The 13583-nt window shown below is 46.8% G+C and overlaps 1 protein-coding gene across 1 annotated transcript; it reads right to left on the bottom strand.

Annotated features, from left to right (window-relative positions):
• Nucleotides 1–762: 762 nt before the first annotated feature.
• RFC5 (replication factor C subunit 5) lies at nt 763–12127 on the bottom strand. The gene is made up of 11 exons (XM_059041100.2): nt 11906–12127; nt 10252–10316; nt 9843–9979; nt 8622–8701; nt 7943–8016; nt 6356–6515; nt 5563–5644; nt 5040–5169; nt 4385–4462; nt 2720–2774; nt 763–1636 (listed from the first exon to the last, which is right to left on the bottom strand). The coding sequence occupies exons 1-11, from the start codon at nt 11971–11973 to the stop codon at nt 1540–1542; spliced, it is 1026 nt and encodes a 341-aa protein (XP_058897083.1). The 5' UTR covers nt 11974–12127; the 3' UTR covers nt 763–1539.
• Nucleotides 12128–13583: the final 1456 nt, after the last annotated feature.

The raw sequence follows: 13583 nt of genomic DNA, 5'->3' as shown, positions 1-13583 counted from the left end.
ACTTGACTGCTTCACCTCATTGGACTCACCAGCCAGTCTCAACTCCGCCCCTAAACACAACTAGCTCCTTAAAAGTACTGTTCTTCGTGGCGTATAGTTATCTAATCAAGACACCTCATTCAAACAAAATCTGCCTTTGGAAAATTTAATATATTTTAAATTATTTTAAAAGAAATGCAACATCTTATCCTTTGGCTTTCTTACTAGGTGCTTTGTGGAGGCCTGTGTACCATGATAAAACGTGTTGAAAAAGCAGAGGAGTCTCTCCTCTGCTGCCTTTGTTGCTGAAAGAAAAACATTTCTTTTCAAGATGAGAGGCTTTCATCGAAGGAAAGAAAGTTAAAAGCTTTTGGCTTGCCGTTTCATTTTTTCCATTAAGGAAAAAAAACCATCACCTTTTAAAACTAGTGAGTACAACGAGACAGCTGGGAATGGATTGGACAAAATTAAGTTTTGTGGTTATCTTAAAATATCATGTACAGCGTAGCGTGAGAGGCTCTGGGCCGCCTCCTTGAGCCCCTCACCCCACCCCCAGCCATTAGCTTCAGACTTTGCTCGTGGCCTTTGGCAGCGAGAGGCCTATGCGTGTGACGCACATCTCCGACTTCCCCCTTTGGATAGGATAAGAGTCGGACACCTTTATAAAGAACAGCCTCCAGAGAAAGTTGATTCTCTGATATCAGGGACGGAGGAGGCTTTTTCATATAAATGCAAGGTGAACAAGTCAGCGTCTGTGTAACTGGCTAAGGAAAGAGGAGTCACTTGTAACACAAGCAAGCTGCTTTATTGTTATTGTGCAGAACACTTCACACATGCAGCACAAATGCTCGCAGATAAACTGCATTACATTTAGATTAAAGAAGAGTCTCAATCCTTTCAGCACTTGCAGGTTCAGAGTCGGGCTTAGTCTCATGTGCCCTGGGTTGGGTTAAACAAGCCAGTCCTGAACGACCTCTGGCCCCAATAGCATCGTTTAAAATGAATGTTTTCGCTACTGTCCACACCACAATTGGGAACCTGCTAGCAACTCCTCTACTTCAAAAGGAGAAATAAAAAGGCCAGTTTGTAAAGTAAGAAAGAAGATTGAGTCCACTTTATGAGTATAATAGTTTGGGCCAGAAATCCATTAACACCTATTTAAAGTAGCGCCACAGATTAGATTTACAAACTTAACTCTGAAGATGTTCTTTTTAGCTTGAGGTGGAAGACACGTGGACTGTATTAGATTTGAAAGCCTAATATTCCAAGTGGGGTAGCCCATTTCCTATCATCCAGGCAGCTGAAGGGTAAAAGCCTTAAGGCTAAAAAGGTTTTGCTTTTTTATCCCCCCTTATAAAACACAAATGGGCAGTGCAGTGAGAGAGCTGTACATTAAAACTGCTTTGTACATCCCTGCTCCCACCAGCCACAAACACGGTACTTTGGGTACATGTCTGCCCACCCACGACTGGAACAATTTTCCGAAACTGGGGGTGACTGTGTCCCCTGCTCTCCAGTCACTGCTGGGCCTGAGAATAGGCAGCAAGTGGTCCTCAGCATCTAGGCCTCTGTGACAATCAGGTCTCTGGTGACTTGAAAGGCGGCAATGAGGGAACTCAGCTGAATCTTCTCGTTGGTGCCAACAGAAAGTCTGTACCTAAAAGAAATCAAACAAAAGGTAAGAAGAGAGAATATCACAACAGCTGCCTTTTGAAGAGAACAATAGCAGTCAGACTGAAAGCTGGCCAGAGAAGGGTAGGAAAGAGGTGAGGGAAGTTCATTCTGGGCAGCAATCTTGTACATGTCCCCTAACGTTTTCTTTGTTGCCTCAAACACTCCTTTGTAAATCTGATTCAAACTGGGGTGGGGGGGCGGAGGAAGTATTAAATTTTTAAAAATTGTTCCCAGTAGCAGTGTTCTGAACTTAACTTTGTTCAAGCTCTGTACAGATATGCAAAATTTATGTGATTAGGCATTATTTCTTCACCACCTGCAAAATGCATCGAGAGGAATTAAATAATTAAGATTCCCTTCCTCCTCATTCACTGGGAAGTTTGGCTGCCATATCTCCGGTTCTGTGGTCAGTAAAGCAAGACACTGGTATTTCATCTTGCCACCTTTCAGGTGCCCAGCCATTGAAAGCAAAATCATGCTACTCACAGTGTAGTGATAAGAAGTGACCTAATTGGTACGTGTGAAAGCCAACGACGGCAAAGTAGTTGGCTTACGTGGGCATCTATTTTGAACCTAGTGCTTTTGTCTACTTAAATGATAGCTGCCAGCTTCACTGGGGGCTAATAACTGTGTTTACTGAACCAGGCAAAGTGGAAAATTGAGTTTATGTTTACTTTCCCTGCAATATGCTGTCATATGCCAAAAGGGCTTAATAACAGCTGGATTAGCTGGCCGTCCCCAAACGACCTAGATGTCTGAACTGAAGCAGGCTTCCCAAATAACAAGAGCATGTCTAGAACCAAGGTGGACCGGGCCTCTGAGGTCGAAGGAGAGGCCTTTATCTCAAATACATAACCGAGCTGTACCTGTCCTTGTATTTATCCATGTTCTTTACATAAGCAGCTCACACCCTTCCCCATGCTTCGTTCAATAATCCCAGCAAAAATTAGACTCTACTGTATATGAACGATTTAGACAAAACAGTTGAAACCAAGCAAGGAGAAACAAAAAACTCACAACGGGGAAAAAGGAGGAAAAGAATTAAAACTGGGAAATAAATACTCACTCAATGTCTGCCATTTTGGTCAATAAATGTATTCGAACTGACGATGGAAAGTCAACTGGGGGAAAAACAAAATCAAATGAGTGGGCTCTGTCATTACCTACTATAAAAAAAAAAAAAAAATCAAAGAAGTATGAGTTTCCACATCAGATGCGTAAGAGTAAGCTCTTGAGGCCACAGGTCTCCAGATACCACACCTCTACTCTAGGAGGTAAAAACTGCACAGGTTTTCATAGTTTTTATTCATTTCAGTCTTCGTAGGGTAGCCAAAAAGAAACATGAGCAGGTTCCAGAGTGGTCATAAGAAGCTGGAAGAGATATCCGCACTGCCCTGTCAGCACTGGGCTGCTCTGTAAGCTACCGTGAAAGCCAAGTTCTCACTTGCTGTCCCAATGTTAGAAACAAACATAACCACCGTAAAGCAATTATACTCCAATAAAGATGTTAAAAAACAAAAAAACAAAACATAAATGATTTTTAAAAGTCGATTCATGCTTAGCATCCACAAAGTGCAGAGCTGGGCCTGAGCCAACCATGGGTTCGGGCAGAATTTCACATGCCAGCCAGCCAGGGAGAGGCGTGGAAAGGCACTGCCAGAACAGTGTTCGTGGACCCAAGCATCTGCAGGTGGCTGCTGGGCAGGCAGAGCTTCTCCCCAAGGCTGAACATCACATCACATAGAGCTCAAAGACACACTCGTGTCCGGTCCTCCCCCAAAAGGGCCAACTGGATTGGTCTGGGGTGATTCACGTGTGCTCTCAAGGTAGAGAAGCAATTCTCTGTACAGGACATAACGACCAAGTGTGGAACTAAAGATGGTTTAGCTGAGGCTGCTTTGGTTATGTGAAGCTAGATCTTCCTTCTCCTTCTTTCCTTTTGGGAAAAATAGCCTTTTAGAAATAGAAACTCCAACATACTGCTGTAAAATACAAACCCTTGGAGGAAATAAGTTAGCCTTTAGGAGTTTCTTTCCTCTTTTCCCCCATCATTCTAGAAGTCAAAGGAGTATTTTGGGGGCTTCCTTGATAGCGCAGTGATTAAGAATCCACCTGCCAACGTAGGGGACACAGGTTCGAGCCCTGGTCCGGGAAGATCCCACATGCTGCGAAGCAGCTAAGCCCATGCGCCACAACTGCTGGGCCCATGTGCTACAACTACTGAAGCCTGCGCGCCTAGAGCCCGTGCTCTGCAACAAGAGAAGCCACCACAATGAGAAATCCGTGCACCGCAATGAAGAGTAGCCCCCGCTGACTGCAACTAGAGAAAGCCCGCGCACAGCAATGAGGACCCAATGCAGCCAAGTATAAAATAAATAAAATAAATGAATTTATGAAAAAAAAATTTTTGGAACAAGGTTTTAAAAGCAAGACACACACACAGATATTGGGTTGGCCAAAAAGTTCATTCGGTTAGTGAATACGTGTTCAGTAAAGTTCTTTGTGAAAATTAAAAATGTCTTTTAGTTTTACTTAAACCCGAATGAACTTTTTGGCCAACCCAATAAAAAATAAATAGCAAAACAAAACTAAAAATGAGGGGCCGGGTTTACACCTCTTCATTCCTGTTTCTCTGTTTCCAAAATGAAGCATCCCGTTCCCTCTCCAGCCACCCTTAACCCCACGGTGTGCCGCCTTCTGCATAGCTTCTGAACTGGGGAAGAACCGTTACCTCTGTGCACGAACAGGTGTATCTCTGTCAGGATGTCATGTAATGCCAGCCCCTTTAGAGTTTTCAACTCCATGATCTCTAGAGAGGAGCAGTTAAGGCAAAGGGAACAAATTCCAGAACAAACACTGCAGAGAATGACTTGACAGTAGGGCTTTTCATACCAACACAGCTGTTTCCTTCAATCTGAAGTTGCACGTGTTGGACCCCAGTTCTTATTTTTCTGTTTTCATCTCCATTAAGGGAGATGAAAGACATCTCTGTCTAGTAGAGGACAGAACCAAATGCACTGCCCCAAAGGCTTTCCATCACTACACCTAGATTTTAATTTCATAGCTAAACAAGAGTAACACTAACTGCTTGAAAATGACCGCACCTTCCACCCAAGGTCTAACTGCTTCCCTCCCATCTGTGAGTTAAGCGGCTTCAAGCCATACCCAGCTCAGGGGCCCTTCAGGAAGAACTTGGGGCATGAAAGACAAGTACCCACCCACCCACCCCCCAGACATCTTGCTCCCATGACAAGCTGAAAGGTGTCCCGTGCAGCCACTTGTCTTTTGCCAGTAGGGCGTAGGTGCTGCCTGCAGCCTGAGCTCGTGAAGCCACGCTCAGGCCTTGGGCACCTAATGCACTGACCGGAGGACGAGAGAAAGGATACTCCTGTAGGCCGTGGTGAAGTCTTGATTCAACATCCAGTCCAGAATGTTGGCGATGTCCGACTTGAGAGGGTGCCCTGTGCAGGTGTAGACGGTCTCCTCTGTCACCTTCCCAAAGGCCATGTTGGTGCTCTGGGCAGACAGGGGGAGAGTCACCACGGCTGCTGCAGCCACTGAGCTGCAGGAGGGTCAGGAGGAAACTGCGGAGGCAGCGATGCGGGTGGGCACGGGAGGGCTGGAGCCCTGTACTTTTTTGCCCTGCTAAGACCCGGCCGCATCAGAGGAGGCCACTGCTTGTCGGCTACGTTACTTTGCAGAGTCCTTCCCTATCTTTCCCTTATTTGCAACAAATTATTCTTTCAGTTAATCAAAACACAAAGGTGGGCGTACATCTTTGACATACTATGAGATGTCTTACCAGGTCCAGATTTCTGAATTAACACATCGGTCACGCTGTTGCTTACCTCTTTCTTGAAAAAGTGTTCTGAAGCAACAACTCAAGATGTGCTGGGAGCGGTGCCCTACCTGCAGGATGTTCAGAGCCCTTCGCATGTCTCCACTGGAAAGAGTTACGAGCGCTTTCATCCCGTCCTCACTTATGTCAACTCTGAAAGGAAACAGGCGGGAGGGATGTAGAGGCCCCGAGAGCACAAATGCTCCCCGACGGAACACGGTGGGCTGTGATGATCAAGGCTTTGCAACAATGAAAGAGAAAAAAGGGAAGGACGGAGTTAACAATGCTCTCCTGATTTACAGGCTCCAGAATTTGCCCTGGCTATTGGGGACGTGGGCCTCACGTGAGTAGTCACGGCCCAGTCCAAGTCTAGCAAGACCATCATTTGGGGCCAAGCATTGCTATGGTGAGCAGGTAGCTTTGAATTCTGTTCTCTGGAGAGGTGAGGGCGCTGGCGAGATCTGCGCTCGCAGAGCCCAAGCACCTGTCGAATCAGCAGCAGCTCCGGATGGCTCCTTGCCTGCCATCTGATCACACAGAATGTGACGTCTCGGGACCTTCCCTGCTCGTCGAGAAAGGCTACAGGCATCTTAACGGGAAGGACCTGGCAGCGTGCAGTTTCCAAAGACAAAGAGTAGGAGGAAAGTGGGACGGCTTCTAGGGGAGGATGGACTCCAGTAAGGAACCAAATGACCTTTATGAAGAACGTCTGTGAGCTACCAGGGCGGCCGACGGTGAGGTTTACCCTGAATCCGGCTCTCCCAAGTTGTTTACAAACGTTATCGCCTTCAGACGTACCAGTAGCCGCCTTACATGACACCCAGTCCCCAAGGCCCCCCTTTCCCTGCTTTTCAACATACTTACTTCTCTTCTTCTGCGACGTGTTCCAGGCGGGGAACCATGAGTTCGGGGGTCAGGGGACCGAATCGGAACCTCGTACACCGGGACTGCAAGGCGGGGATGATCTTTGACAGATAGTTACAGATGAGGCAGAATCTGGTATTTTCAGTAAATTTCTCAATCACTGGCAAGGGAAAAGAAAGCCACCTCACGTCCATCCTGATTCTTCAAGGGACCCAGAAACCCTGAACTTTCCTACGGTCACGTGAAACGGGGAATCAAGAACGCAAACACGTGGGAATGCCACTGTAGCGACGGAGGGTGAGCCTGGAGACCAGCCACTCTCTCGGCAGAGCTGATGAACGCGTCACCTCCACAGGACTGAACAGAATGCTTCCTTTTGCACGACTGGCTGATTCTGGCACTCTTGCCATTCCGTTCCACTAAGACAGGAAATCCAGGATGCCTGCCCTTTTGCATAAAATTCTATTTGGCAAATGGACGATGTGCCACCTTCTACTGGGCAGGGGAGGGGGATGGCTTTTTGTAGACTTTCCAGTGGACCTTGTCTCGAACCCTTAGAGCATTCGAGAAAGCATTAACCCGAATTCAGAGATGCCTGTGACACCAGTTTCATCCTGTAGGTACCAACGTTCTCACGCTGGGATCTGCCCAGACTGACTCTACAGAATGAGACACTGAAGAAAGGTGGCCAAAGCCTCTAGGACCAGAAGATATTCTGTCCTCCTCCTCCTCTTCTTAAACATGGGCTGTAATCCACTCCTCCCCAGAATTCTTAAAGATCATCTTCTCTCCTAGCTGTCTACCGCAGAATCTTAATGAGAGAGATTAAGAATGTCCTGGGCTTCCCTGGTGGCGCAGTGGTTGAGAGCCCGCCTGCTGATGCAGGGGACGTGGGTTCGTGCCCTGGTCCGGGAGGATCCCACATGCCGCGGACCGGCTGGGCCCGTGAGTCATGGCCGCTGAGCCTGTGCGTCCGGAGCCTGTGCTCCGCAACGGGAGAGGCCACAGCAGTGAGAGGCCCACGTACCGAAAAAAAAAAAAAAAAAGAATGTCCTTGCAAAGAAATTAACTGTACCAGGCCCCTTAAGACCAACAAATCACAGTATACTCTCCTTTTCTGGCCCAATCATTCTCCTGGCAAGTAGGGAAGTCACGTCAGCTTTCTGAGTGCAACTAAATTTCCAGTGTTATTTTCCTAGCTATATTGTATCTAATGGTACCAACAGCAGAACCTATCTAGCAGTTTCGAAATGAAACACTTCCCATTCCCTCCCATCAAACAGTACAAATTCCCAACGCTGAAATTGAACCCAGCGGAAAAGAAGGATGAAACACCAGTGTCTGGTCATACCTATAAGTCCCCAAAGGGCTAATGTCTTTACGCTATTAAAAGGGGTAACCACCGGTATAGAGATTTTTGTCTAGGTCATCAGGTGGGATACAGTGAAAGGTATACAGAGATTTTGCTGGGCCAGAAGATGAATGAAAATTGAAAAGAAGCCACATCCTACCTCATGTCCAAAGCTGCTAACTCTCCTTCCAAAGCATTCCTCAGCCATACACACCGTACACGGCTGTGCTCCTTACCTCTCCGCAAGGCGTTCTGGGCGTCCTGAGTCATGGCATCAGCTTCATCCAAGATGACTAGTTTAAAGCCTTTCCTAGGAAAACAAATGGTACCACCTAAAAAGGCTTCTTCAATCTCCCTTCGACTTCCAGGCCCAAACCTACACCTTCACGTTTGTGCCACCAGGCCCTGGCCCATGAAGTTCATTTCTCCTAGAACTCTGACCAAAACAGACATCTGTGGTCAAAGGGCATGGAGGTCTAATTTCTGTATTTGTGTTAGATTATGTCCTCTGGCACCTTCATCTTTCTTCCACCCAGTAGCCTCTTATTCTCTTCTAGTGCTGCTTTTTCCTCTTTTTCTTTTTTTTTACCACCATCCTAGTTATCCACCCTGATCTCAATTCATTTTTGTTTAAATTCAAACTAGCTCCTCCGGTCTTATGATGTAATGAAATTAATGCTTCCCCAGAGAACTTGCTAATATAGATTTAGATAATATTTTGTTTTAATATTTGCATTTTAATATGTCTTACCACCATTCCTGTACTTTATCTCTTTTTCATGACTGCTTTTGACAAAGCCTTTTTCTTTTCCCCTTACTTTCACAAACTGGCAAAGGAGAGGATTTAAGAAATTAAACTCTATCACCTCACTGATCAAAATCTTTAGGGAGAGAAATTATGCAAAGAATTCTTACTTAAATATTGTCCTTGTGCTAGCAAAGCTCAGGATTGGCCCCCGAACGATATCTATTCCTCGGTCATCTGAAGCATTCAGCTAAATGTGAGAGAAGCCAAAATAAATAGAAAACATGTTGGTGTGCCAGCTGTGAATTAATGTATCTTTTCATCAATCCCGCTCAGCAAGCTAGGTCTGTAGTTCTAAGGACAGATACGAGATAATCATTAAAAATAAGATCACAATTATATGTCAAACTTACAACTCACTAGATCATTCCATTATATTGTGAAAGGCCAGTCAACGGCTGTCTTTCCTCCCCCTTTTGAGGACAATCACTGACATGTTCTGGAGGAAGAGTTAATTGGTCTGGTCACGGAGAACAGCACCTCCAGCACGAAAAGAATGATGCTAACTTTAACTCCCACAACCCAGAGCAACCCAGCAGTTACCAAGTTTTTAATACAATGAAGTAAGAACACTGGTAGCAGCAAGGTTCTGTAATACAAAAGCAAGTTAAACCGTTTTTTTTCTTACAATAGACAATATTTAGAATTTCGTAAGCCAAGTATATCTCTCGAGTCCTAGTAGTAAACAGATGGCACACTCAAATTCAGTAATTTGAAGAGAATTAAATGAAGAGACAGTTTAAAAGGTGCTGGTGAGGTATGGGGAAACCACAAGGGCTATGCATTATCACCCCCAAGTCTTAAGGGGTTGGTAGGGGAGTGGCGCTGGCAGGGGGGGAAGGCTGCGTGCTGTGCCCTGTGGGTGGGGAAGCTGTTGGCCTGTGGTGACCCCCAAGGCGGGATCAGGCATCCTTCTCCCTTCCCCAACCCCTTCCAGGCCCCTGCTGGCCAAACCCAACCAGGAGCCAGAGGGCAGGAGAGCTCGCAGTCCACACAGCTCAGCCTTCCGGGGCGGGGCGAGAACGGCACGGAGCAACATGCGGAAGGGATCTGGGGGCACGTGGGAGACAGCCATCCACCGCGCAACCACTGAGGATCTGGGTAAAAGTTGGCAACAGCAAAGAAAGACACCTAGTCCTACCACTGCCCTTTAGCTTGGACCAGTCCAGGCAAAAATGTCACTTATAGAAAAAAAGTGAATGAAAACATCTTATGTGTCCTTCTTTCCCAACCACCAGCAGGGCAACTAACTTGTAAAGTAAAACAAAACTAGCAGAACTAAAAATAAGAGGCTGGAGTCCTTCGAGAGTAACAGTAAACCTCCCATTTACCTCCAAGACCATGGAGCCAAATTCCTTCTCTTTGTACAGCTGTTTAGCACAGGCCAGGATGGTGGATGTCTTTCCCGTCCCTGGAGGACCATAGAGAAGGAGGTGCGGAAGGCGGTCCTCACTGATAAACTTCTGAACTGAAGGTCGGGGGGAGAAAGAGAGAGGCCATCAGTCTCTGAGAGTTGCCTCATTCACTGCAGGCCCGAGTTGGGCTGAAGGTACTTCAACCATATGTTCAAATCTGGGTCAGATGCAGGAATGAAAAATCTGAAGGACTCAACTCTTAAAGCCACATCCCATAAAGCTCAATCAGATCCTTCAAAATTATTACTCCGTAGAGACAACGTTCCTAAGAAATGTATCCAGGTCCTTCGACTAGCATACCAGCCGCTGACACATGGATACTTACTGGTACTCAAGATGTCCTGATGAGAAATGAGATCATCCAGTGTCTGTGGCCGGTACTTTTCAACCCTGAAATACAATTTAGCATTGATTAGAACATATATAAAGGCAAGAACATTTTGTTAGGTGCAAAAGAATCCTTTCATATCGTAACTAAAAGAGAAAGAGATACAAAACCCTTTAACTCAGTGGTCCTCAACCGGGGCCATTTTGTCCTCCAGGGAACTCTTGATAATATCTGGAGACATTTTCCACTGTCAAAGCTGAGTGGGGGTGCTACTGGCATCTAACAGATAGGCACCAGGGATGCTGTTAAACATCCTGCAATGCACAGGACAACCCCCATGCCCTCCCCCACCACCCCAAATATCAATAGTGCTGAAACACTGCTCTCATTTCATCTTTCCAGCTGTCTGCCTATAATCTCAACCTGGATGGGCACCTAAATTAATCCAAAATTAAACTCATATCCAAACATAAATTAACAGATGAATGGATAAATGGTGGTATAGCCACACAAGGGAACATATTTGGCAATAAAAGGAAATCAATTACTGATATAAGAAGCCAGTAACGGGACATCCCTGGTGGTCCATTGGTTAAGACTCTGCACTCCCAATGCAGGGGGCCCAGGTTCGATCCCTGGTTGGGGAATTAGATCCCGCTTGCATGCTGTAACTAAGAGTTCTAATGCGGCAATGAAAGATCCCACATGCCGCAACGAAGATCCTGTGTGCCACAACTAAGACCCGGTGCGGCCAAAATAAATAAATAAATATTAAAAATTAAAAAAGAAGAAGCCAGTCACAAAAGGCCACGTATCGTATGACTCCATTTATATGAAATATCCAGAACAGGCAGAGACAGAAAGTAGATTAGTGGTTGCCACGGGCTCAGGGAGGGGGGAATGGGGAGTGATTGCCAACGGGTACGGGGTTTCCATTTGGGATGATGAAAAATTTTGGAACTAGATAGTGGGGTGGTTACACAACATTCTGAATGTACTTAATGCCACTGAATTGTACACTTTAAAATGGTTACAGCTGTGAATTGTATGTTATGTATTTCTACTACGATAAATAACAATAAACTGAAAAGAAACAACTTGGAGATTTCCGAAACCAAGTCAAATCCATGGAGTCTTTAAACCATCACTAAGACACAGTTGTGTAAGTAGGATGGTTAAGAGTGCAAGCTCTGAATCTGGACCAGCTGGGTTCAAATACAAACTTATTTTCCAACTCTGGACCTTAGGCAAGTCATTTAACCTTCCGGTAAAACTGGAATAACAGTACTTTCTTCCTAGTGTCTTTGTAAAATTCAAGCATCGAATAGGGTGCCTGCTAATCTAACAGAAAGTCACTTAAATAAAAGTTAACTAGGGAGCGTTGTTACCATCATCGTCAATTATTCTAGTTTAGAATCTGACCAATAATCGCACCGAGAGAAGAGAATATTTTGGCAAGAGAGAAGAATATTTTGCCACGGAGGTCAATGTAGTGTCAGAAGACACGAGATCGAACCCCTGTGCTGTCACCCAGGTGGGACCCTGGGGCGGCGGGGCGAAGTAGGGCTGGGGACCTGCCACTTGCCCACTCCGGCCACCACCTCCCCGCGCGGCCGACCCCCTTCCCCGCGGCAGCCGGGCCTCCTCCTACCAGGGCAGGTTCCTGATCTTGCCCGCCTCGGGCTGCTGTTGCTGCTGCTTGTGCGCTGAGGTCTCCATGACAGGGTGACGAAGGTAGCTGGGTCCGGTGGGCTTATCGCCTCCCCCACGGACCTGCGCCGCGACCAGCCAACACCTGACCCCGAGACCCACGTACTTACAGTTCGCGCGCAAACGCAACTCTCGCGAGGTTTAGCCGCTTGCTTCGGACTTCCTCCCTCGGTCCCGCCCCCTCCCCGTTGCTAAGGCCTCTGTTGCCTGGTTACCGGGAGGCCCTGGCAGTCGGCCTCGCTCCAACTCCGCTGTTCTAGCCAGGGCTTCCCTCTCTCTGGTGCGGCGGGGCGTCCGGAGCCCAGCGAGCGCGGGAGCAGGAGAGGCAAGGCCACCACCCCTTACTGTTCTTGAATACAGTTGCCGTATGAAAAAAGGCTCCAAATACTTTTTTGGCCCCGAAGCTGGGAGGTGAGTACTTCAAATTTGAAAAACAATTCTAAGCACAACTCCAACTCCAATCCGTCTCCCAAATCCATTTCCTTCACCCAACAAAATTTACAGAACCGACCGACCTCCCGAAACAACTCCAGAGCGAAAATAAATAAATATGTAAGTAACTTCCAGTTAGGTTAATATGTGTAACTGGAAAAGGCTAGTTAGTAAGCATAGAGGACAGGCTGCCTCTGATCTCAAGCTACTGAGGAGAATCGGTATCAAAACGTTAGCATTTTTTTCTGAGGTGAGGGGATTATGGACCACTTTTGTTTTCTTCTATTTTGCTGGTCTGTGTTCCCAGCAATGAGTATGTATTACATCCATAATAAAGTTTTTTGGGTTTTTTTTTGCGGTACGCGGGCCTCTCACTGTTGTGGCACCTCCCGTCGCGGAGCACGGGTTCCGGACGCGCAGGCCCAGCGGCCATGGCTCACGGGCCCAGCCGCTCCGCGGCACGTGGGATCTTCCCGGACCGGGGCACAAACCCGTGTCCCCTGCATCGGCAGGTGGACTCTCAACCACTGCGCCACCAGGGAAGCCCTATAATAAAGTTTTTTTGTTTTTTAACATGCTGAGAAAGACAACAATCCTGGGAGAAGATGAGGCTGGACCGGGATCAGAAGTGTTCTGATTCAGAAGTAGCTGCTCCTTGCATCTTATTACATCACTGTCACCTGTTTTAGGAGCAGAGTAGAGGGACAGAGGACAAATAACACGATGGCAGTTATGGCTTCACCCTCGCCCCTGCCTGGGGAGTCAGAAGAAGGGGGTCAGATGGGGCTTGTGATGTGACAGCGCCCCTGCTCTCTGCTTCCTCCTGACACTGGTTTGGCAGGTCGCTAGGGTACCACTGTTCCCGGTCAGCTCTGGGCAGGTTACTTCTCTCCTCGTCCAACCATATCTACTCCAAGATGGCTGTGAGGATTCGATGAAATAACATAGGTAAAACATCTGGTATATTCCACCCGCCTCTCTCTCTCTCTTCTAGAAAGCTCTTCACCCATCCTGTTCTTGTCACAAATGTTTCCTCTCAAACAAAACCTAAAGAATTGGCTGGTGTGACTATGCCGGGGAGGGTTAATTTTATGTGTCAACCTGACTGGGCCAAGTGATGCTTGGAGAGCTTGTAAACATTATTTTGGGGGAGCGTCTCTGAGGGTGTTCCTGGAAGAGATTGGCAT

The sequence above is a fragment of the Kogia breviceps genome, chromosome 15 (genome assembly GCF_026419965.1).
Source record: "Kogia breviceps isolate mKogBre1 chromosome 15, mKogBre1 haplotype 1, whole genome shotgun sequence".
NCBI classification, from domain to species: domain Eukaryota; kingdom Metazoa; phylum Chordata; class Mammalia; order Artiodactyla; family Physeteridae; genus Kogia; species Kogia breviceps.
This window is presented reverse-complemented; position numbering and strand designations above follow the sequence as displayed.